The following is a 22,582-nucleotide window of genomic DNA, read 5'->3' as shown; positions in this document are numbered from 1 at the left end:
TAAAAAGGTCAAATCTGTTTGAGTCGGTGTGAATCCTTCTGGGGAAGGGGTTGGCCAGTCATCCGGTGTAACTACCGGATGCTGGACGATACTGGGGAGGATAGAAATATGCCTCAAGAATGACACGTTTGTCTTGGGCATAAAGAAGTGTGTCATTTCCTCTTGTACCAGTTGTATTTTACTGCCTGCAAAGCTTTTCTTTTTCTTTCCAATATCTCCTAGTAGTTTGGCCTCCGTAACCTTGTCTGGTAGAATTTTCCGATCTCGGTCACCTGATATCTGTCACGTGCACCCGCCCCATGTAGTGACGTCGTTTATGTCGTACTGGAGCTGGGAGCAGCTCCTTCAACACCTCGAACTACAACTTCACAGGGCTCGATCGCATTCACAACATGGACCAAATTTCAAACTTGGACGGGGATTCCCCTAAGAGAACGTCATCCCGAGGGCCGGAGCCAGAAGGTGTCGCTGACAACTCATCGCAACCTCCCACCACCGCGGCAGCTACCTCAACTGCACCATCATACTCCCCCATCTACGCTACCGCGCAACCCGACGATATAGCTTCTCTGCCCGTGCAAACGCCAGCGCCTGCCCCGGCAGCACCTCCATCAGCATACACCCCAACACCAACCAGCATGAGCGACGCCACCATCCCAAGCTCGAGCACCACGACCACAACCACCTCTCCCCCACCCCCACAGCCTGGAGCTCATCCCGTCCCAGCTCCTACAAGTTCAGCTTCAGCTTCCGCTTTAGGATCCTCCATACCTCCACCCCCCAAAGCAGGCGAGATCCCCAATTCAACCGCCACAGCAGCAGGAGTACAACCACCAGCACAACCACCACAAACAACCGCAGCACCAGCGATAACCGCAATCACCCCATCAACAACTATATCTACACCCCCTCACCAACCACAATACCCACCACAACAACTCCCATACAGCACCACAATGCAACACCAATACACCCCCCCAGACCCAGTCCCACCGGCAATTCCCAACGCAACAACCACCCCCTATTCCTCCCTCTACCAACCCCCGACAAGCGCCACAACAACCCTCCCCGCCACAACGACCTCGCGCCCGGCGGCGACGGCACTCTCCCAACAACACCCGCTGCACTACGACCCCGGCGTCTCAGGGCGGGTGGATCTCGACGAGGACGGTGAGGCGGGAAGCAGCATCGTGGCGAACGCCAAGTCGTGGCTCCGCAGTGCGGGGACCAAGTTGGCCGAGGTGGAGGCGGAGGTGTGGAAGAAGATTAATGATGTGCATGATAAGTGAGCCTCTCCTCTTCTTTTCTAATCAAGAAAGAATAGTGGGGCGGGGAGGGGGGGGGGGGGTGTTTGTTTGCATATTGGACGTGTCTTGCTGTGTTGGGCCAGGAGGAGGAGTTCTGGGATCTTATCTTCGTTGCTTGTATGTTGTTTTTGAGTGTTTGGGGTGAGTGGGTGGGTTAGTGTTCGTGTTATTTATCAGTGGTTGGTAGGGCTAAAAGTGAGTATATAGTTGTTGGGGGGTCGGTCTTGCTTGCCTGCCGCGGGGGTGAGAGTTCAAGGTAGCACTTGGTTCAAGCTGTATGTGATAAGCTGTTCGATATGATGGCTGCTTACTTACTGATGACCAATCTATAATACATCCTCTTGACGTGACGATGAGCAACACGTAGTCTATTATCTCAATCCTAACCCGGCAAGAATATACAGCAAGCAAAACTTGAAAGATAGCCTTGGTCTATGACTAGCATAGGTGTTTGTATTAATGTCTATATATAATATTCACACGGCCTCACAGGCAATCTGTAGACCCCATTTGACTGTTTCCTGAACTCGTCAAAAATATGCACAATGTGGAGTGGTGATTATCCCGTGTCATCAAGTACATATGTACTGTAAATGTGTTGAAGGCCTCGGAGGGCTCAATGCAGGAAACGAAGGTGCTGTCAAGATAGCAGCGGAGGTATCATAGTCATAAGTCCATGCCATCACCTGACAGAATGTCAAAGCTGACTGCGCGTCTGTCAGTGTTGAGCTGACGACGTTGACATCGTAGCGATGCCGTCAAAAGAAAAAAAACGCCTTCATGTCAATCCCAGATAAGCCAAGCCAACTCCTAATGCAACCCGGGATCGAACCAGCCGATCCGGTGGTGTTCGTGCAGCATGCTGGTGGCCCCAGAGATAGAAGACGAAAGCAAAAAATGTATGTACTAAGAAAGGAATGGTCCAGCCTTAAAATAGGTCATGCAAAGACCGTTGCCCTAGGATTGCCGGTGGCGACTGGCCATCGAGCCACATCACATCGATCCAAGCCGTAACAATGCGGCTGCAGCTGCAGCGCGCTCATCCCCGTCATTCATGGCATTATCAGGTGGATTGAACCCAAGCTGTTGGATAGGAAAATTGCGCGGTGCCGATTTTGCTAAAGATGAGGTTGCCGGCCCTCCTCCACGGAGTTGAGGCGACTTGCCGCTGCCGTAGACAATACCGCCTGAGGCGTTGAGGGATCGTGCACGTAGAGCATCAGCCCCTATCTGCGCCCAATCTTCCTCATCTGTCACATCTTCTTCCCCCCAATCCTCGATTGGCATTTCGTCGTCAGGGGCCTCAGAAGATGAGCAGTACTCGCGATCGTTGCCGTCCAGAGACATCTTGTCAGCTTCCTCTTCCAACATGCTGATACCGGGACGGCCAAATTCCATCTCGGTTGAATAGGAAAACACGGCGGAATCACCCGCTACGCTGGTGCCATAGGGCTGCAGGCTTTCCCTCTTGGTGGTGGGAATCTGCATGCCCCGCTGGTAGAACGTGTCCAAGGGACTGGAGGGGGGCGACATGTTCATTCGTTGCGAGTCTCTGCGCAACGGTTCGCCACGACGCCGTGCATCCCAGCGACCCCAGCCAACCTTCTCGAAGATCACATTGCTTTGAGCGATAGCGCTTTTCTCGTCCAACCCTCGACCCTCCAGTGCGGCCACAACCAGTCTCCGTGCTTTGGCCGGAGGAATACCCGAGAAGCCGGGAACAGAAGAAGTCAGATAACCCATCAGGTGGCGAATCGCCAAGGGTCCATGCTGCAGCATAATCTCCGGAAGATGGTGTTTGGCCAACATTCCAGGGGTTATAGCTCCGGTGCTATCGAGATCATGGGCAGCGAGGGGATTCGCCGTAACATCTCCAAGGTCGACGTCCGAGTCCACATGCGAAGAGGCAAGCGGAGAGTAACCCGACGGACCGACATCCTCTCGTCTGAAGCCCTGAGGCGGCAAAGTTGGCGATATAGAGTTGGGCGGTGTGGGCAACAAAGCAGGAGCCCCGGGGCGAGTCGAGTCGCGACTAGCCATAGGAAAGCCGGGACGCGGCTTGGGGATGTCAACCGAGGCGGTCTTACTAGCAAGGGCCATAGCGATGCTGGACGTGGTATTTTGGAAAGCCATGATGGGTGTTTCGAACACAGGGAGAGGAATGCTTCTATTCAACCTGGTGGCTAATTGTTGATCTGTAATCACATGAGTCAGATGGATGATCAGCCAACCATAGCGGCGCAAACCAAACAATAGGAACAATGAATGGAGGGAGATGACTAAAGTTCCAGACCTAGTGCAAACTCCCTCCAACAGCCACAGATTCACGGTCAAGAACGACTGATGTAAAGGAAAAAAAAGTGTGGTTGGTGAAAACCGGAGGCTTAGGGACTTTGACTCACAGTAATCTGTTGACAGCAGGTCGTAGAGGTGCAGACGCAACGGTGAGCGGACTTAGTATGCAAGCCAGATGCGATGCGACGCGCTAAGAGGGGCGTACGGTTGGTTGATAAGGGGAGGAACGCGACGGGTGGGAGACAAGTAGATCCAGGGGAACAATGTTCACGTTGTTGGCAAGAAACCACGTAGAGTCGATGGAAAAAGTTCCTTCACAGTTCAGACAAGAGGAAGAGTTTCGGTCGAAGAAAAGAAAAAAAAGGAGGAAGGAAAGAAGGAGGAGGGGAAGGGAAAGGAGGAGGGAACGCAAGGAGTTGGTGGTTGCAGTCCGTCAATAATAGTAGTAGGTAGGTAAGAATAGTAAGAATAGCACAATGGAATGTCTTGTCAGCCGGCGCAGCAGCGGCAGCAGTAGCAGCAACACTGCAAGTCGTGCTAGAAGGAAATGTCCGTTCTATTGCAGATGGAACACGGCGGTCAAGTACTCAGGAAGTACCAGTGTTATCGCTTTTGCTCTTCGGGTCATTTGTGCTTCTCTTTACTTTTTGAAAGGGGGGTTTCAAATGCCAGGGAATGGGAGAAAATGACCAGCCTTAAGAATCCCAGCCCAGAGTGAATAAACTGAGTGTGACCCTCTTATCGCGGGATTTCCTTGGACAAAGCATCTTTCTCCTCTTTCTCTCAAAACCCCCCGTCATGCCGCCCCATATCGGCGGACCTTTACGGGGTCCATACGAAGTCGAGTAACTAAGGGCTAAGTCCCATGGCTGGGGCGTGGGCTCGAGGATTGGTGGACACCAGTTGGGCCCGCTTGAAATCGCACCGGGAGGATCCGGGGCCACCAGCCCTGATACCGCTGCTGCTGTTCTCTTACCGTATCGGAGGTATGGGCTGTGTACCTCCAAAGTATCGGCCTTATCAAGGTCCAAGAAGGTCCAAGGTACACCGTTCTCCGGTGCTAGTCGCACAGAGAGGAAGAAGAACGAACTGACTGACGATGATGATCATGAATATCCCACTAGTCAGTCGATCATCAGCTTGCTCCTCCCCTCCCCTTCGCCTCCATTCCCCTCCCCGCACTAACTACATCGCACTCTGTATTCCTTCAATGTGAATTTCCAATTCAAACGGCTTCAGAGTCCCAAGAGACTAATGAGTGGTAACCCTGCGATACCCGCCCACTAACCCCTCCTCTACTCCCCCAAAACTCCCAACAATCAACTTGCGATGATGTAAATTTGTCTTGAACATTTCCTTGGTCTCCGGTTCGAGCAAACAATTTCCACTTAATTCCACCGATCGACGGACATATCAAGGCTGGTACCTCGTGCCCGTGCGCCCCTCTGCCACAACCCCCCGCGTCTACAATGTAGGTTTGGCTAGAAAACCTGGTGAGGGCAGGAACCCTACCGTACGTACGCATTGCCTGGTCGAACTCTGGTAGGCGACAATCTGCCATGACAACGGCACGTGGGCATCGGGCACTGTACATGCGCCGTAAGACTCTATGCTGACTGGCTGAATGGCTTGCTTAGCTGCTTGCCTTCCCCCTCCATCAGAAGAGTGAAGACGGGTGGGTGATTTGCCATCCATCGTTGTCGTCAATACTGTGTAGTAGCGAGGTGTTCGAAGGTAGTACTGAGCACTCCGTACCAACCTGAAGAACTTTCCGGTGGTCGAGGTGGCCTCAAAATTTTGGCACCAGTTTTAGCCTGGATCAACGTGATTCTCAAAGGGAATCTTATTGATCCAAAGCCTAGCCTAAAAATCTCTCATGGTTGCATTAATTATAACTCGGCTCAGAAAAGGCCACTGTGTGCTGACTACACAGTTCATTACCGCGAGCTTAGACCCGAGGTTGGGGGCTGATCCAGCCGCAGGATGTCACAAAGATGGGCTGTCTCCATAGGCCTTCCATCGGCCCTTCGTTGCATTCAATGCATTGCAGCTCTTTGCAACCTGTGGTTTCTATTGAATCTGCTTTGAATGAAGTATAGGACTCGTCCACTAAACGTACTTGAAGTACGACGCTTACAGAACCTGTCATGTAATCTTCGGTAAAATTAGTAGGGCAATAGTTCGGGGATGGATTTGCATACTACAAGAGGGTAAGACATGTCAATCATCATTCAAACTACCTAGACCGGCCCTCACGCTGGCCTGATACATCCTCCGGCTTGAGATACATATCAATAAGAGACCACCCATACGGCATGCGTCTGTGACATGCTCTTCCCCTTCATACCTACTGCAAAAAGGGGCAGATCCAATGCTCACCGACAAAGACATGTATGTCTTGCATTGCCTTCTCTTGCAAATAGGTTTTTAAACTTAGTTTAAGACAGGTAGAATGTCTTGAAGAATGTCTTGAAGAAAATCAATACGTCTCAAGTCGTCTGGAGGTTCCTTGTTGGCTGTAGTAGAATTGTTTCATCGCCATCAGCCTCTCAGTTTAGATCTCATTCACCTTTCATGTCATGTTGAGATAAAGATTCTTGAAGCGAACACTGGTGTGGTAAGAAGGTTGCGGCGGGTCAATATGTTTCGTGACGTTCAAAAACAATTGTACTTGAGAAGTAAGTGGCTATTTGCAAGGTAGCATTGAATAATCATTCAATCAATCAAGTATTTAAGTATTTGTCGGCCAGCAGCTCAAGCCACAGCAAGGCGAAGTTGCTGGTGCCTGATGCTGCCGTAACAGTCAGGCATCAAACAACAGCTTCCGTGGCGACGTCATCTGACCGGACCGTAGTCCGCTTCCGATCTTATCGGCCTCACATCCGAAAAGGCACTTCTCCAACTCATTCCCACCCTTCGGAAATCAATCCGCCTCTCTCCTCTGCGGGGTTAGAGTCCCCCTCTCCCGATGCTATTACTCAAGGACCAGAGAGAACGTTTTGCCTGTCGTAGTACAATCTTCAGCAGACATAATGGCCTCTGCTGTTAGATTTGTGCTTGCCGATCGGTCGTTCAGATGTGCATCCACCCGACGGGACAATCCCTCGGAATGGACCCGGACAACTGAACCCACCGTAACCGTCAAAAAGTAGAAGGGCTGCTTGCTTTCTTCTCAATCCAGAAACTCCTTTGCCGAAAAGTCGCTTTTCTGGCGGGCCTTGATCTACATATACCTGGGTCCGTTTCCCCTCCCCAGACAGACCGCGTGGATTTCTTCTTGCTTTCCCGTATACTGACTTGCGGAAGTACTTGCCGTCTCCAGGAAGCGCAACTCCAACGATATCGGTGTGGATTTCTATCGAGGAGGTTAATCTTATAATCAGATAACGAGAGTATGGCGGCCAATTCGGAGAGCAGCGTACAATACTCGCCTGTCCGCGAGGCGGGTCGCATCTTCAACCATCTTTGCGACCAAGCCGAACGTCTCAGCTTGCCTGCGGAAGTAGCGGAGCGCAGGGATGCTGTGTCATTCACGTCTATCCATGACCAGATCTATTACCCGATCCCGTTCAAAGAGACCGAGACCTTGGCTGCGTTGAAAGGTGTGGAGGGAGCAGTGGCAGGCGCAATTGCTGATCTGCGGTATGGACCATCAACTCAAGCGCGGAATGTCAAGGTGAGCCTCGAGCGGGCCACCGCTTTTGGTTGCCAGGCGTACATGGCCAAGGTGGATGGATTGTCCAAGTTGGATCCGGAAGTGAAGAAGAAGCTGAAAGGTGGGCATATTCTTCCTCCCTGAGGCGTCAGTGTTCGTGTGGCTAATTGTCCTAGACACGGACTTGCTCGCAGCCCAGTCGAACGGCTACCGTCGGATGTCGGCGAATCTGTACAAGACCAAGAACAAGGACGAATACTTCCACATTCATGGCTCACTCGAGGCTACCACGACGCTGAACATGATTGGATTGGAGGGTCAACGGCCGGATCTGACCGATTATGAGGAGATTATCAAGGTCATCGAGAGCCATGTGCAGAAATACTCCGCGGCGGAGTTAGAGGAGATGAACAAGGAGAGGAGACAGGCCGGTGTGACGGCATTCAAATACGAGGACTTTATCAAAACTCCCCATGTACGGATTCTCGGTCCCTCGAAGAGGACATTCATGCTGACATATATCTGTTAGGGCAAACTCAACGTCCAGGAACCGGCTTGGAAAGTGACCCGTCTGAGCGGCGACCTGCCTCCCACACCATTCCCTGCTAGTCGCAGCGGTAGCAAGAGAATCCTCGAAGGCGTCAAGGTTCTGGAGCTGTGCCGTATCATTGCCGGGCCTACGGTGGCACGTATCCTGTCGGAATATGGTGCCGACGTTCTGAAGATCACCAGCCCCAAGCTGTCTGATGTTCCCTTCTTCCAGGTGGACGGCAACATGGGCAAGCATGCTGCTGACTTGGATCTCAAGTCTGAAGACGGTCGGCGTCAATTCGAAGAGCTTTTGGCTGACGCCGATGTTCTCGTGGACGGATACCGTCCAGGGGCTCTCGAAAAGCTGGGGTACGGACCGGATGCACTTGCCGCACTGGCTGAGAAGCGCGGCAAGGGTATTGTGGTTGTGAATGAGAACTGCTTTGGATACGAGGGTGAATGGGCTGGCCGCCCCGGCTGGCAACAGATTGCCGACTGCGTAAGTCGCCTTGTTTATTGTCTCACGTCTTACAATCACAGCTGACTTGTATTACAGGTGAGTGGTATTGCATGGGCACAGGGTGAATTCATGGGTCACTCAGCCCCAATGGTTCCCCCGTTCCCCATCTCCGACTACGGCACCGGGTGTATGGGAGCAATTGCAGCATTGACGGGCCTCTACCATCGCGCGAAGCAGGGTGGCTCATACCACGGCAAAGCTTCGTTGATGCATTATGATCTGCTGCTCTTTGCCGTTGGCAAGTACTCGGACGCCATCCAGGAGCAAATGCGCGCTGCGCAGCCCCCCGAGTTCTTCAAGCTGCGGCACTGCGACAGCGTGGATCGAATCTCCTCGACCGTGCTGAAGATCATGCAGGCCCGGTTCCCTCACCTCTACGCGGCTCCTGAACAAGCGGGAGCGGAAGCCCTCACTGAGATCTGGTACTCCAAGGCCTATGGAGGGGACATTGAGATTGTGCGGTCCATCACGGAAATCGATGGTGTGGAGAACAGTTTCATCCGAGCCAGCCGGCCTAACGGCACGGACCGGGCGAGTTGGAAGGATTTCGAGCAGCAAGAGGAGGATTTTCGGAAGGTTTAGGTTTGACCTTGGGTAGAAGTCTTTGTACATATTCGGAGATGTAGCAGCATGCATATCCTGATTTATTTTACGGCAATCCGTCGTAGTATATTCGTTTGTGAGGTAGCAGCAACGTATTTCGTGTTAAGCCTACCATAGCAAGCACATCGCGCAATGATTGTAAAGCCCTTGAATATCTCAATGAAATCAGTCCCAAGTATCTGAGCACGGCAACTGGATAAATTAGCCGCGGACAATTCCAACAGTATGGGTTTGTTCAATCCGCACAAACCGTCGGATGCACCCTCCTCCCATCGGATAGCAATGCCCCCCTCATCGGCCCGATCACTTTTCTACATTACTACAAAGTGCAAAGTAACCTGACATCATCTCTACCACGGGGTATGTCCTCAGAAACTAAGCATCTAAGTGAAATCTATAACTTCAACATATGCACAAAACCCAACCTTATCATCACACAACCCCCCCATAAAACCACCCAATACCACAACCCCAACTCCCCATAAAGAAACCCAAGCACAATGACCTACCAAATCGCCTCGCACCCGACCCTCTCCCCCCCACGCGCCGCGGCGATGATCTCCTTCCTCGAATCCTTCTACCGCACCAGCGACACCGAATCCGCCCACGACCAATACGTCCAGAACTTTACGGAAGATGCCACATTGATAATGGGGCCGAAGACGGCCAAGGGACGTGACGGTAACCCTACCTACCCCTAACATTAATCCATACCCGCGATTCCCCTCCACATCGTCATCTATACACAGAACCACATACCAAAGCCCCTACTTCACCTAAGAACCTGATATGGACACTCAAATAACACCAATCCTACCGCTGGCTAACACTACCCCCAATCGGAAAAAAGAAATCCGTACCCTCCGCCACGGCCTCTGGACGCACGTCGCCTCGCGGAAACACACCCCGGAGCGGGTGTACTTCGGCGGGGAGGGCGAGCTCATGCTATACGGGACGGTCAAGTACGTTCTGCGAAATGATCCGGGGAATGAGGTCGAGGTGCCCTGGGCGGGGAGGGTGGTTTTTGGTGGTGAGGACACCGAGGAGGGGGATTTGAGGATGCGGTTTTATCAGGTTTATCTGGTGGGTTTTCTTTTCTGTTTCTGTTTTTTTTCTTTGATGGGTTGGGGATGGGGGAGTTGGGTTCGGGACTAATTGGCTTTGATTGTAGGATCCTAGTGCGCAGTCGGGGAGGAAGTAGAGGGATGGATTGTGCTGGACTGTTATTTTCCTGGGTTGAGTGGTGGGATTCTTTTCTGGTCCTTGGGGTTCTGGGGCTTTGGGGCTTTGGGTGGTGAAATGAAAGACAGGTTTGGGAAGTGGAAACTACAGAATGGATGTTCAGAAGAGTTAGGTTTTCAATATTGGTTTGGTTCGAAGTGATTGATTTACTGGTCAATTCGTTGGACAGTCCGTTTAGATAGGGGCGTAAGGCAAGGGGAGGTTAAGGTGTGTACTGTAGATTCATGCATGCAGGGAAGCGAGACAGCAACGGCGGAAAAACCAAGAGCGTAGTGTACGGGGCACTTGTTGCTACTATACAGTCTGCAAGAAGCCGGCCCGGAAAACAGGGTTGCGCCTCCGGACCACCACTACTCGACAGAGTCCAGACTTGGTGGTCTCTACATGGCTCGAGCGCAGACGCATTGACTATAATTAACCCAGCCTGCCAAGTTCATACCGCGATATCATCCATCGAGACTATGGCATCTGGGCTGGACCAATGGCGATCCTCCCCCAAAAGAATATACTACGGCATACGTCCATAAAGTTATCCCATGACAATAGCATGTCTCGGAAGAATAGATCGATCGGAAGAAGAATGTAGACGGAACTGTTCACTTGCAAATGCCCGGCATGAACAACTGAAGTTCGAGGGGAAGATATATGTCAAAAAAATAAAAACCATCATTCAAAGTTCATCCTCTCTCTAGTTTCCCATTGTTGTCTTGGTCATCTTCGAGTACCCTGCCCACACGCTATGATCATCTTCCATCCGAAAATAAATCTCCCATGAAAAAAAGTTGGCCTGCCTTGCACCCTGTTGATGTCTGCCACACATACACACACGAAGTTATACATGGGGTCGACTTGTAGGGTGAAAAAGGATTGTTGAACCCAAAGCCGCCTCTTCCCTCCCCCCTGAGTTTCCCACTTTCCTTTTTTACTCCTCAAGCACACGTCGAAGGATGAAAAAGGCGAAGAAGAGAAAAAGAAGTTAGAAGAAGAAAAAGGACGAGGGTTAACATCAGGACTTTTTCATTATTTTAAAATCGAAATCCAGCGGGACTAATTTACTCGTCGTCCTCCTCCTCGTCAACGGTGGTCTTGGCGATACGGTCAAGATCACGCTGGCCGCTCTGGGTGATGCGGCGGCCACCCTTCTCCTCATCGGTCTCGAGGACACCGATCTTCTCGAGGGACTGGAGGATCTTGCGGTCAACGGAGCCGGAGGCATCGACGTGGTGGTTGGGGCGGGAACCACGGTTCTTGACGGAACCGTGGACCTTGCGGAGGCGGCCAACACCGACGGTCTTGCGCATGTAGATGTGACGGGCGACGGCAGCGGCGCGGACGTAGTACCTATAGAGTAGAAAACGGAGACTCGGTCAGATCTTTGCCCGGATACGAAAGAGTTGTCAAAGGTGAAGATAGTCGTACCAGTCGGCATCCTGGGGAGGGAGCTCGTTGGAGGCGGAGGTCTTGACAGTGTCAACCCATCCTAATGGCGAAAACAGATTAGTTCTCTGATCGAAGTCGTTTGTTCCCTCGCGGGATCCCGGAAGTTATCGGTGGTGTGGTGTAGAACGAACCAGGAATGGGGAGCTTTCCCTGACGCTTCAAGAACGCAGAGTAGGCAGCGATGAACTTCTGCGCCTGTATGGTCAAAGACTCGTTAGCCGACCCGTTCTTATAGGTCTTCTCAAGCATCACTCGTTGCAGCGAAGCCTGTCGTTGTTCGTGCGACATTTCAGGCAGATATGGCATGGCATAGGCACACTTGGGAGAAGGAAATAAAGTCGTTTGCGGCGTGATTGATCGCTCAGCTCAAATCGCAAAATCGTTTTTGCTTGTGAAAATGCATATATTGCGGAGAAACATATGGCTGCAAGATATTGATTTCTCGTCCGATTGCGGGGGTTCGTTCCATTTCCATATCCCTGGCTTTTTTTCGTAGACTGTCCTGCGTTGTTTTCCGTAGAAGACACCCGCGTTGTCCGAGGTACCGCCGATTCATATTGATTCCATGCGTCCTTGGTTTTCCTGTCGCATATCGTGTTGTTGTAGTGATCGCTCTGTGCGTCGGTTTGTGCTGCCCGCTTATGTGCAATGTGCCTTTTTCTTTCGTCTGTGCCCGTGCCATGCCATATCATGCTATCCATGCCCCCCGACCGACGCCTCGCCGTAATCATCATGATCATCATATCAAAAGGAAGCGACTTACGTCGACATCGCGAACGGTGACACCACCCATTTTTGCGACTTGTGGACCTCGAACGGGGAAATCGAAGAGGGAGCTGAAGAGAGGGACGAGGTGGGAGGATGGGTCGTCGTTGTCGTCGTTGAGGAGTCGGCAGGTTTCAAGCCTCGAAATTTCGGATTCGCACACAACATTCGCGCTCGTAGTGCCTCTCGGTTGGCTGTGGGCGCTTCGCTTAGCCTTTTCGGGATTAGCCGTACCCTAAAGGGCGGGTGCCTGAGGCCGAAATATCAAGACATATCAAAGACATATCGAACTGATTGCTACCCGCATCTTCAGGCAGGACAAGATTCATGCCTGATTTACTTTCCGCATACTTCGTACCTTCTGCCGCTTTACAATTTAGCCGAACGAACATTATCCAAACAAACGCTTTCCAATTCGTACTCATCATTATGTCAGAGAAGGCGAACTCTATTATCATACAGTGTGGAATAAATCGCCGTAATATACAATTTAATTATGGTGGTCTTGTCATCAATCGTCAACCCGTTCCCGAACGCCAGTGCCAGTCAATGCCAGTGCCAAATTCAAATCCACATCAATTCTTTTCAAAGCGTGGGCGCTCGCTTCAGCCCGACGCAGTATCGCACGAATAGGGTATCGATGAAGTGTTCGTGTCGGATTCCTGGTGGACGTCGTCGTTCGAACTCTTCAATCGCCGCTTGGACACTGAATCCGCGTCGTTCGATCAGGTAGCAGACGATCAGGAATCCCGTGCGATTGAATCCGTAATGGCAGTGAACTCCAACCACTGGACGTGGGCCTTCCGGATTGTCTGATTTCTCCATCATCTCAGTGATCTCATTCTGCAGACGATCGATCAAGGCAATGAAATCTCGAACCTCATCCGGCGTGGGAGGTATCTTGGACACTGTCGGATGTTTGTGGTAGTGGATACCACCCTTTTCCATCGATGCTGGGTTGTACACCGGATTCTCATAGCTAATGTCAACCACAGCATAGATGCGGTCACGGTACGTCTGCGAGAACAGGACCGGATTGTGCTCCTCGTCGACTTCACGCAGCATCTTCATGGCCACAAAAGTATCATCAATGCGTTGTGAGACAGGCGTAACCTTTTTCCATTTGGCCAAATTCTTCACGTCCCATTTGCCGGAGGTGTTGAGATATTGTAACTGCCATCCCATGCTGAGACGATTGTCGATATGCTGATTAAGAAAGTCTTGGATAATTCCGGCCAGTGTGCGATAAGTTGCACGGTCGTAGATCAGTGCATGAGATGCTGGCGCTGGGAGGATAACAGTCTTCACAGCACGCTGGTGCCCAGTCGCTTCGTCCGCCTTATTTGTCAACTTCTTCTCAGCAACTTGCGCCTCGAGTCCGAAACTTTCCTCATGTGCCAGAGGGTCGTAGGACGCAGGAGCCTTGTCATTTATTGCGGAGGCATCGGGAATCGGCGTCACGGTATCGGCGCCGTCGCCAACACTACGCCCGCTCTGCTCGAAAAATTCGAGTATTTTCTGGAGCTCAATGGGCTTGTTCACTGCATCAGCCTCGCCAGCCACGAGCAAGACAGGAATTTCGACACCTGCCCACACTGCCTCACCCGGGATACCCCCAACAGGATCACCAGACTTATCGTAGGTAGGGAGCGTTCCCCAAGCCATCCGCCTCCATACCGGGGTTTTGCTCTGCTTGTTGTATCGTACTTGGAGCTCCCTCGTATCTGGATCTGCTGCCGCACCAACAAGTCGGTTGACACTGCTGCTATGCAGGCCACCACGTCGATCCCAGGAACGCCAAAGGTCAAAGACCGGGCCGGGGATTTGAAGTAAACGACGAAACTTGGCAACGTCCCGGGCAGGTGGAGGCGTCGCACGGGGGCAGGCAGCAACGAGGCCCAAGATATGCTCCTTCAGACTGGAGCCAATCCTAGAAGTGGAAGACGCCAATAGCGCAGACAGGGAGCAGCCCAGACTATGAGCTATCAAAACCACACCTTGCCCTGCATCCTTATCGCGGTGTTGCTCGATGGCTGTTGCCAGCAGCTCTGCCAGCGCCTCAACGGTATATGCATCCCAGGAATCTGGATCGAATGACGACAATCCACATCCTGGAAGATCGATACCAAAGCAAGGCCCAATGTTTGACAGGCTGGTCAGGAGATGGTTGAACTGAGCCAACGATCCGCCCAGGCCATGTACAAAAACCAACAGCGGAATTGGAGTAGGCTTGGTGGGAAGCTTATCCATTTGCGGATGAGGTCGGTTGAAGGTTCTAATAGACGGATAGGTCGCAACGGATGTTGTGTATGACAGGTATGTTGAATGTTTCTTTAACAGACCCGGGTCCGTGTCATGCGCTGCTTTCAACCAGTCAGTCACCGAAGGGAGCAGCTAGGGTGTTAGTCCACTCACCATTTTCGCGCTTTTCATGATGCTGAGGTGCTTCCCTTTTTTCTAATATGGTCTCATTGGAGCCGAGGCTCAGGGAGCCAGTACTATCATAGTCTTCGTCTTCCGATGAAGTTACAGTACCAGCAGAGCGCTTCGAATAGTCTTTGCGTAGAGCGCGGCGAAAGCGCTTCTTAGCTGGGGTTGCTCCCCAGCCCTTTCGCCGCAAAAGCGAGGTAACGTAACCACATCCGACCATCGTGACAATGCAGGTAGTAAGGAACACAATCTTTCCCCAATTCAAAGTTCCATCGTAACGAGAGATCTGAGTAAGATGAGAGAAACAAATAGAGATGCCCGAGCGAGAGAATGTCGAGTAGACCGTGTCCCATGCACGCAAAAGCGCACCACTTTCGACGATACCAGGACGGGATGTGGTAGGGAAAGTCGGTGGTACAACTGAAGAAACCATCCCCAACGAAAGCAGCCGCCTCTGCGAGGCTTCCCAGGCTTATATGGCTGATGACCAAGAGAGCTTGTTTCACCCGCTCGCCGTCCTTCCAAGCCCCAACGCCCAGTGCCGGGGGTTCTCTGTCGACCAGCGTCCAGACCAAGAATCGGGAGTGACGAGGATCCGTTCTGGAATGCGAATCGAACCCTCCACGAGCCAGAAGTACAGCACCTCCTTGGCAGCTAGACTGTGTTCCGGATCGATAGTGAGGCAAAGAAGCGGGCCGATCGAGGCAATCACCGTAAGATGGATCTGCGCTTACGGACCTGCGCCGGACTGAAAAGGTTGTCTAAGGTAAGGAGCGATTCCAAGCCGCCGTTCTTAGTAACTACTCTTAAGTGCGCCCCCAGTCGATTGCACCAATGAGGGGCTGCTACCCAACACGTTGGTCTCCTGGCTGGATTTAGGCACCCCCAGAGAATCTGACAGCTCCACCGGCCTCTGATGGGATTCGGCAAGGAGTGGTAATCGTATATCAGGGGCTTCCGATGACGACAATATGCTCAAATCCTGGGCGACGAAACACAAAGGAGGACCCGACGGGTCACATGGGACTATTCGTTGTTCCAACGGGTCGCAAGGTATCAATAGGTCTTTACGTCGCGACTGATTATTGGGAGTTGTTAGTCAATGTGCCGACGTGAGTCCTGAGAGCTGTTACACGAGGGCGGAAGACGTATACAAGCACAGCCTGCAAGGTACCGTGGGCAGAAGTGAGGAACATACCTTGCGTAGACAGCAAAGACGACCAAAATCACAACACCATTTGCCGAATGCGATCCGAACTTTAACAAGAGGGACTTAACCGCGGAGCGGAAATCGATTTAGGAGGCAAGAGATCCGGAAAGAAACTCGGTTTTCGGCGGAGATCAGTCTGGAAGTGCCAAACGCAAACGAGCCTGTCAGAGACTCGGAGGCAACACCGTGGAGGATATCTGGAATTCTTGTTCGTCGCAAATTTGCCGGCGATGAATCACATCCACTCATGGCGTCACGCCGCATCCCGTGGCATGACTAAGCATATATTCATGCCTGAATAAATTGGCAGAAACACTGCATCGCTGAGCTTGTAAATCATCTGGCTTTCAGAGAACATGTCAAATTAAGCCACACAGGGTTCTGTTTACGTGAAGATGTATCAGATTCAGGTCAGCCAGGCATACGCCTACGATCCAAACAGGATGCGGGAACCTAAGGGATCTAGAAGACGACTTGCACTGTATTACGAAAAGAATGGCTCGAGTAGACGGGATATGTCGCAATAGGTCTTCATTTGCTCTCACCGCTTACCATCAGTCAATTGAATTGTACAAGAAAAGAGAACAAGTGTCATGTTTTGGATTTAGAAAAGATCTGTCATGGCTCCGTGGGAAGCATCTCCAACAAGTCGGGCATACTTGGCCAACACACCCCGTGTGACGTTGGGAGCCGGAGGCTTCCACTCTTTCAGCCGTTGCTGAAGTTCCTCGTCAGAGACATCCATGCTAATCTCGTTTGTCTCCGCATTGATGGTGATGACATCGCCGTCACGAACAACTGCGAGCGGTCCCCCAACGGCGGCTTCAGGTACAATATGACCTACAATAAACCCGTGACTGGCTCCAGAGTACCGCCCATCTGTAATGAGGGCCACGTTGGTGAGCTTGGCTCCCATGAGCGCAGCACTGGCTTTGAGCTGCTCTGGCATTCCTGGCCCACCCTTGGGGCCTTCGTAACGAACCACAATGACAAGGTTTTCGCCGCGGGGGATTTTGCCTTGGTCCAGAGCTTCATTGAGAGAATGTTCCTTGTCAAACACCCGTGCCTTGCCGACGAAGCGAGTACCCTCTTTGCCAGTGATCTTGGCTACGGCACCTCCAGGGGCAAGGTTGCCTCGAAGGATCTGAAGGTGTCCTGTTGACTTGATTGGATTGCTGAGAGGCCGGATGATGACCTGGTCCTCCGGCAGTGATGGGAAAGAAGCCACATTCTCGGCTAGAGTCTTGCCAGTCACCGTAGGAATATCGCCGTCGAGCAGACCCGCTGCAATCAGTAGCTTCTGAACGGACGGGATACCTCCGATATCGTACAGGTCCGCCATGTAATACTTTCCACTGGGGGCAAGGTCGGCTATGAAGGGAATCTTGTTGCTGACTCTCTGAATATCATCCAGGGTCAGATCTACCCCGGCTGTCCGGGCCATAGCCAGGAAGTGAAGGACACCATTGGTACTTCCTCCCAAAGCCATTGTCATGACGAGGGCATTTTCAAAAGAGCGCTTTGTCAACAGATCCCTCGGCCTGATGTCTTTCTCCATGCAAATTTTGATAGCTTCCGCTGCCTTGACACATTCCCGCATTTTTGACGGAGAGGAAGCGGGCGTGGAGGAGGAACCGGGTAACGAAAGACCCATAGACTCAATCGCTGTGGCCATTGTGTTGGCGGTGAACATGCCTCCGCACGCGCCTGCAGTGGGACAGGCATGTCTCTCAAGATCATCCATGATCTCGTCTTTAGTCTTGCTAGTGTCGCCTCCATCGTCCGGTTGACGCAAGGTGTCGTATACATAAGCACCAGCGGCCTCGAAACAGGAAGACACGTTAATAGGCTTCCTAAGAAGATTGGAATAGCCAATTTGAATGGTACCTCCGTAAATCATGATTGAGGGGCGATTGTGTCGGGCCATTCCCATTACTACACCAGGCATATTCTTGTCACATCCGGGAATGGCAATGCAAGCATCATGGTACTGAGCGCATGTGACAGTCTCGACACTGTCGGCGATCAATTCGCGGGTCTGGAGGGAGAATCTCATGCCTATCTCCAGTCAGTAACAGTTTCATTCATGCAAGGACCTGAATGTACCCACCTTCACTGCCCATAGTTATTGCGTCCGACACCCCGACTGTGTTATACTGCCACCCGATCATACCCTGTTCTGTGATTGCCTTCTTCACCGTCTTGCCCAAGTCTAGAAGATGCATGTTGCACGGATTGCCTTCCCACCATACAGAGGCAACTCCCACCTGGGGACTCTTCGTCATCGCATTGTTGTCGGGAATGCCTGCCGCATATAGCATTGCCTAGATTGAAACTGGTATCAGCGACCAAGATCATGCAGCGAGTGAACCTGAATCAAGCTAACGAACCTTCGCACCAGGAAAATCATGACCCTTCGTGATGGTCGAAGACCACCTGTTCAAAACAGGGGTGCCATCCTCATGCTTCGCATCAGCTGGGAGAGCTGGGAAGTCAATGTATTTGGGTTCTTGGAGGTTGGAGGGGGCGCCGGCTGGCTTGGTGAGGTCCATGTTGGTGCTTGCTGAACGAAAATGTACTGGTATTGTAGGCCTTCTGGCGCGGACTCCTCTAAGCCTGTTCTACCTAGAGCTGAACGAGGCTGGTAGAGAACAGACGAAGTTGTCGATGCAGAATTATTCTTCGTGCTTCGTGCTCAAGGTTATGAAGGGGAGCTCCTCGATCGGAAGTGCGGCGACCCCGCCATCGGCGAAGTGTCCGATTGTGGGGGGAGGACGACATCCGCGGCACCCTAGCGGTAATCGGAATCAATCTCGTTGTGATTTGAAGACGACTTCGACCGAGTGGGTCCACCATGTCGTCGTTTGGGTTGGAAAGGTGCAAAGCATGAGTGCTTCCAAGTTGTCATGACAAGGACAACTTATGTAGGCAATAAGATTTCTTTTATGGGGACTGTCTCTTTTCCCTACAAAGCATACCTATTCATGCTTGATGATAGAGGACCCGTATTATTACATGTGTTTGAAGCTTGGAGCTTGACGTCTGTTCAAGTCGCTGCAGCAAGAATAGATTCTAAAAACTGCTGGGTATCTTTAAATCGTAGTCAATCCAATAACCTGAGTCACGTCATCAAGATATGCAACTCATCAAGGTGAGAAGATCGTATTGTAGTCAGAGATTTGGCAGGTCTCGACAAATCATCCCGCACCAAAAATCACTTATTTCGTGCTTTCTGATTAGCTATTGTCCAGATTTTCCACAGAACCCTTCTCAATTGTAGACCAGTGGTCCGATTCATGCATCCCTTCATCTGACGATGAATCCGGCGATGCGGTCGTCCTTTCCGCGTGCCGCTCTGACTCCGTTCCCCGGTGGGTGCTGTCCATGTCTGCAGTGCCATCCATAGCGAACCCCACAATCTTCCCTGAGCTTGATTGCGGACGAGCGTCTTCTAGCACATCGCCATTCCATGGCTTGCACTTTTTCACAACCTCACCACATCGGAGACAGATCCAGCCTTCTCCCTCCTCGGCTTCCAGCTTCTGTACGATGCATACGAAGCAATATATACAGCCGCAAGGAACAGCCTCATACGGGTTGGCAATATCGGTCTGAGCAGACCCAATGATCCCTCCAGATGACGCCGAGGCTGCAATGGCGTCACTTTCTGTTGCGGCGGCAGGGTTGTTCTCTTTGTAACAGATTGCACACGTTCGTTCTGGAAGGAATGCAAGCTCTCCCTGTTTGCCGTCTACGTCGTCGTCTTCATTACCTGATTTTAGTGCAGATAATGCTTTCTTCCACAGTCTAGAGAGCCATCGGCGCCATCGGCTTATGCCAACCAGTGGCAAGAGAAACAGGAGAAACTCCGTGAATGCGTGCCAAACTAGCTGGCGATTCAGATATTCGAAGGACACCTCGCGGCTTGCTTGTGCAGACGGCGGCATCAAGCGTATGCGGATAATGCGATCAACCAGTGTCCTGTACCGGCCGTTGACCAGGAATACCAAGAACGAGATAAATGCGGCGATTGAGTGTGTGGCGCAGACAAGGTCGGTCACTCGCGATAGCATCCGTACCTCTTGTGATGGCTGAAACCATGAGCCATGTTCAGGATGGGTCTCAAAGGAGAGGCTCTGACTTACCTCGTCATAGCCACTTTCTTTGCTTATTAACCAACTTTCCCACTTGCCCCAAGCATAGCGACCGCCAACCGTGAGGAGACCATATAAAGATTTCTGCCACTTAGTGGGAGCCGAATGAACAGGCCCTTTGCTCCGACTATCAATGTATCTCAGGTTCTGTAATGCCGCGCCGTATGAGGCATTATGATCCCAGATCGAAAGCTTGAATAGGGCTGCACGAAGAGCGAATTGGATCTCGTGGGACCAATCTTCACGCATTTGAGGCTATTGGGAGTAACGATTAGCGCATGTCGACTAGACCAAGTGTACACAGGCTTTTGGGAAACAAACACCGTAGTACTTCAATGCATCTCCAACTTGTCCTTTGAGCAACCCCAGCAACTCCTCATCCAGCAATTCGGCGTCCACCTGACCGACGCGATAAGCTGGTCTCAGTCCTTCGCGGCCCCTTATAGCATTCCATATGGAGATTCCCGACGCAGGTAGTTTGTTGAGAGGATAAGGGAGTTTTTGAAGAGCGGCGTGATTGAGAGGGTGGGATTGTTGCTGTTCAGCAAGCCTGGAGCGAGCCTCGGCCTCGCGGAGACGACGACGTTCGAGAACCCGCTCTTGAGCAGCGGCAAAGTTTGTAGAACTCATCGCAGGATCATTGTTGGGTTGACTTATTTTTAGAGAAATAGAAAGGTTTCGTGATGTCGTGTCGATAACCTTGCAATATCCAGGAAAGACCTGAATGTTGTATCGGAAGTGATCATGCTAGCGAGGCTGATTGCTCGTTCGTCGGCGCCCCCGACCGGAAGGGAAACTGCCGAGGTTGGATACAATACACGTGACATCAATGGGAAGATAAGCAAATGTCGTCGGCTCTGTCAATTCGACAATAAAGTGCTACAAATATGTAGGTAGACAACAAATCTTCATCTATCTTTCCCCTTGACTGAAACTGATCCTCATGGATCCAGCGCTATGAGGATCCGGAATTTCTCAGTATCTACGTTTGATGTCTTAGTCACTCTTAAATGCACCCATATCCCTGCTACTGCGAATACATTAGATAAATATACAATGCACCAGGGATCAGATGCGACTGACCGGTGGGGTTCAATTTCTAGGGAGAACCCAGAGCCCTGCAAAGGCGATATCAAGAAAAAGGTCCCTTATGGTGAAATTGTTTCGATCTTGTTCATGTCTACAATATATAGCTAGCCAACAACCCCAGCCCTACAATACCTTCTACTGCACCGTAGAACCCTTAATCCAGTCGCACGGCATGGAAATGATATGCATGCAGCTGTCCAATAAGTGCAATGAATGTATGGGGTATCTTCCCAGCCAAACTTGGAGCGCCGAGTCCAACCAATGCTACGTCCATGGGCACTTGAGGGGTCAAGACTATGCGTGTCATTCGTCCAGATTGCGAGGACGTGGTTCTCGACCGAAGATCACATAGGGTTTGCACCCCTTTGCATTTCATCGAATAAGGCTGTCTTGAGCGTCGAAGGTGAACAATGTGCTAGACTGGCCGAGGACAATGTGCCTGAAGTTCTGCCACTATGATGCTGAAAATCCGATGCTTCAGGTAATCAAGTATTACTGCGCAGATGAGATAATATGGTCCAGGACTCATCGCGGCTGTTCACCTGAAAATTTGGAGCATAATGCCTTGAGTTGGGGCAGATGGTCGAAAGGTAGGAGCCCGGCCTGGAGCCCGACTTGGAGATGCAGCCAACCTTGTAGCCAAGATCTTATTCCATTGCTGACCGGGGAGAGCTAAAACTCTCATCAAATCTGGTTTTCAGTATTACTATTAGGTACTCTACTTAATTTATAACAAAGGTGGTTGGCCAATTTTAGGCTCATGGTCAGACGTTGGAAGAAACTCGACTCAGAGCTGGATGAAAATATGGCGCAAGTGACCCTGTGAGCACCTTAGGTAGTATAGCATCCTAGGAGGCGCAGTGATAGAAGCGGGCAGGATGCAGCTATCCCGATGGATGTCCTGCTGCCCTGCATTCAAGGGTCCTCACAGAGCCAGCGACAGGCGCACGTGCAGTAATTACCCCACTGATAGGGGCTCACTAGAACCGATCGGGGATTAGCCCGTGGGGCAACCCAGGTGGCCCTATATAATCCGAGCATAATTTCAGGTGTAACTTCTCCATCTTCGAGGAACGTGGTCAAGGGAATTGGAGAATCCATGTTCCTTACCCCCTTTGTCTGTTCTGTTGTTTTGGCAGCGAGAAAGATGAAGTGAGATCGAACGATGTCACCCCAGCTGCCGATTAGACCAGGATTGAACAAGAATAGGCCAGAAGCAAACTGTCGAATAGAAGGTCTTTCCTGATCCGCGTGGTCCATTTAGCTTCAACGTGCAGTACGGTCCCTGGCCAACTATCCGCTCTGTGGAACCTCATTCTATGTACTAACCCGTGGTCAGGG

At 51.5% G+C, this 22,582-nt stretch overlaps 8 protein-coding genes across 8 annotated transcripts; 3 read left to right on the top strand and 5 right to left on the bottom strand.

Annotated features, from left to right (window-relative positions):
* Positions 1-93: 93 nt before the first annotated feature.
* On the top strand, positions 94-1,334 carry ASPACDRAFT_75909 (uncharacterized protein; the record flags this gene model as incomplete). Its single annotated transcript, XM_020204585.1, has 1 exon — positions 94-1,334. A coding segment is annotated over exon 1 (893 nt), but the record flags the coding sequence as incomplete, so codon positions are not given.
* A 966-nt stretch (positions 1,335-2,300) lies between these two features.
* Positions 2,301-3,440, bottom strand: ASPACDRAFT_57786 (uncharacterized protein; the record flags this gene model as incomplete). The annotated part of the gene is made up of 1 exon (XM_020203286.1): positions 2,301-3,440. The coding sequence occupies one exon, from the start codon at positions 3,438-3,440 to the stop codon at positions 2,301-2,303; it is 1,140 nt and encodes a 379-aa protein (XP_020059138.1).
* A 3,077-nt stretch (positions 3,441-6,517) lies between these two features.
* Positions 6,518-8,964, top strand: ASPACDRAFT_1895924 (CAIB/BAIF family enzyme). Its single transcript, XM_020198704.1, has 5 exons — positions 6,518-6,839; positions 6,909-7,378; positions 7,434-7,732; positions 7,787-8,287; positions 8,345-8,964. The coding sequence occupies exons 2-5, from the start codon at positions 6,997-6,999 to the stop codon at positions 8,888-8,890; spliced, it is 1,728 nt and encodes a 575-aa protein (XP_020059137.1). The 5' UTR covers positions 6,518-6,839; positions 6,909-6,996; the 3' UTR covers positions 8,891-8,964.
* Positions 8,965-9,257: 293 nt separating this feature from the next.
* On the top strand, positions 9,258-10,434 carry ASPACDRAFT_113135 (uncharacterized protein). Its single transcript, XM_020195700.1, has 3 exons — positions 9,258-9,592; positions 9,762-9,994; positions 10,083-10,434. Exons 1-3 carry the CDS (start codon positions 9,412-9,414, stop codon positions 10,110-10,112), a joined length of 444 nt encoding a protein of 147 aa, XP_020059136.1. The 5' UTR covers positions 9,258-9,411; the 3' UTR covers positions 10,113-10,434.
* A 771-nt stretch (positions 10,435-11,205) lies between these two features.
* ASPACDRAFT_40109 (40S ribosomal protein eS19) lies at positions 11,206-11,881 on the bottom strand (the record flags this gene model as incomplete). The annotated part of the gene is made up of 3 exons (XM_020200700.1): positions 11,206-11,494; positions 11,573-11,633; positions 11,725-11,881. 3 exons carry the CDS (start codon positions 11,879-11,881, stop codon positions 11,206-11,208), a joined length of 507 nt encoding a protein of 168 aa, XP_020059135.1.
* Positions 11,882-12,943: 1,062 nt separating this feature from the next.
* Positions 12,944-15,221, bottom strand: ASPACDRAFT_24345 (RNA 5'-triphosphatase domain-containing protein; the record flags this gene model as incomplete). The annotated part of the gene is made up of 2 exons (XM_020199262.1): positions 12,944-14,718; positions 14,774-15,221. The coding sequence occupies 2 exons, from the start codon at positions 15,219-15,221 to the stop codon at positions 12,944-12,946; spliced, it is 2,223 nt and encodes a 740-aa protein (XP_020059134.1).
* Positions 15,222-16,454: 1,233 nt separating this feature from the next.
* ilv3B (putative mitochondrial dihydroxy acid dehydratase) lies at positions 16,455-18,752 on the bottom strand. The gene is made up of 3 exons (XM_020195699.1): positions 18,389-18,752; positions 18,109-18,322; positions 16,455-18,056 (listed from the first exon to the last, which is right to left on the bottom strand). The coding sequence occupies exons 1-3, from the start codon at positions 18,548-18,550 to the stop codon at positions 16,603-16,605; spliced, it is 1,830 nt and encodes a 609-aa protein (XP_020059133.1). The 5' UTR covers positions 18,551-18,752; the 3' UTR covers positions 16,455-16,602.
* A 248-nt stretch (positions 18,753-19,000) lies between these two features.
* ASPACDRAFT_113128 (pex2/pex10/pex12 family protein) lies at positions 19,001-20,899 on the bottom strand. The gene is made up of 3 exons (XM_020195698.1): positions 20,474-20,899; positions 20,144-20,407; positions 19,001-20,089 (listed from the first exon to the last, which is right to left on the bottom strand). The coding sequence occupies exons 1-3, from the start codon at positions 20,780-20,782 to the stop codon at positions 19,235-19,237; spliced, it is 1,428 nt and encodes a 475-aa protein (XP_020059132.1). The 5' UTR covers positions 20,783-20,899; the 3' UTR covers positions 19,001-19,234.
* Positions 20,900-22,582: the final 1,683 nt, after the last annotated feature.

The sequence above is a fragment of the Aspergillus aculeatus genome (genome assembly GCF_001890905.1).
Source record: "Aspergillus aculeatus ATCC 16872 unplaced genomic scaffold ASPACscaffold_3, whole genome shotgun sequence".
NCBI lineage: Eukaryota > Fungi > Ascomycota > Eurotiomycetes > Eurotiales > Aspergillaceae > Aspergillus > Aspergillus aculeatus.
This window is presented reverse-complemented; position numbering and strand designations above follow the sequence as displayed.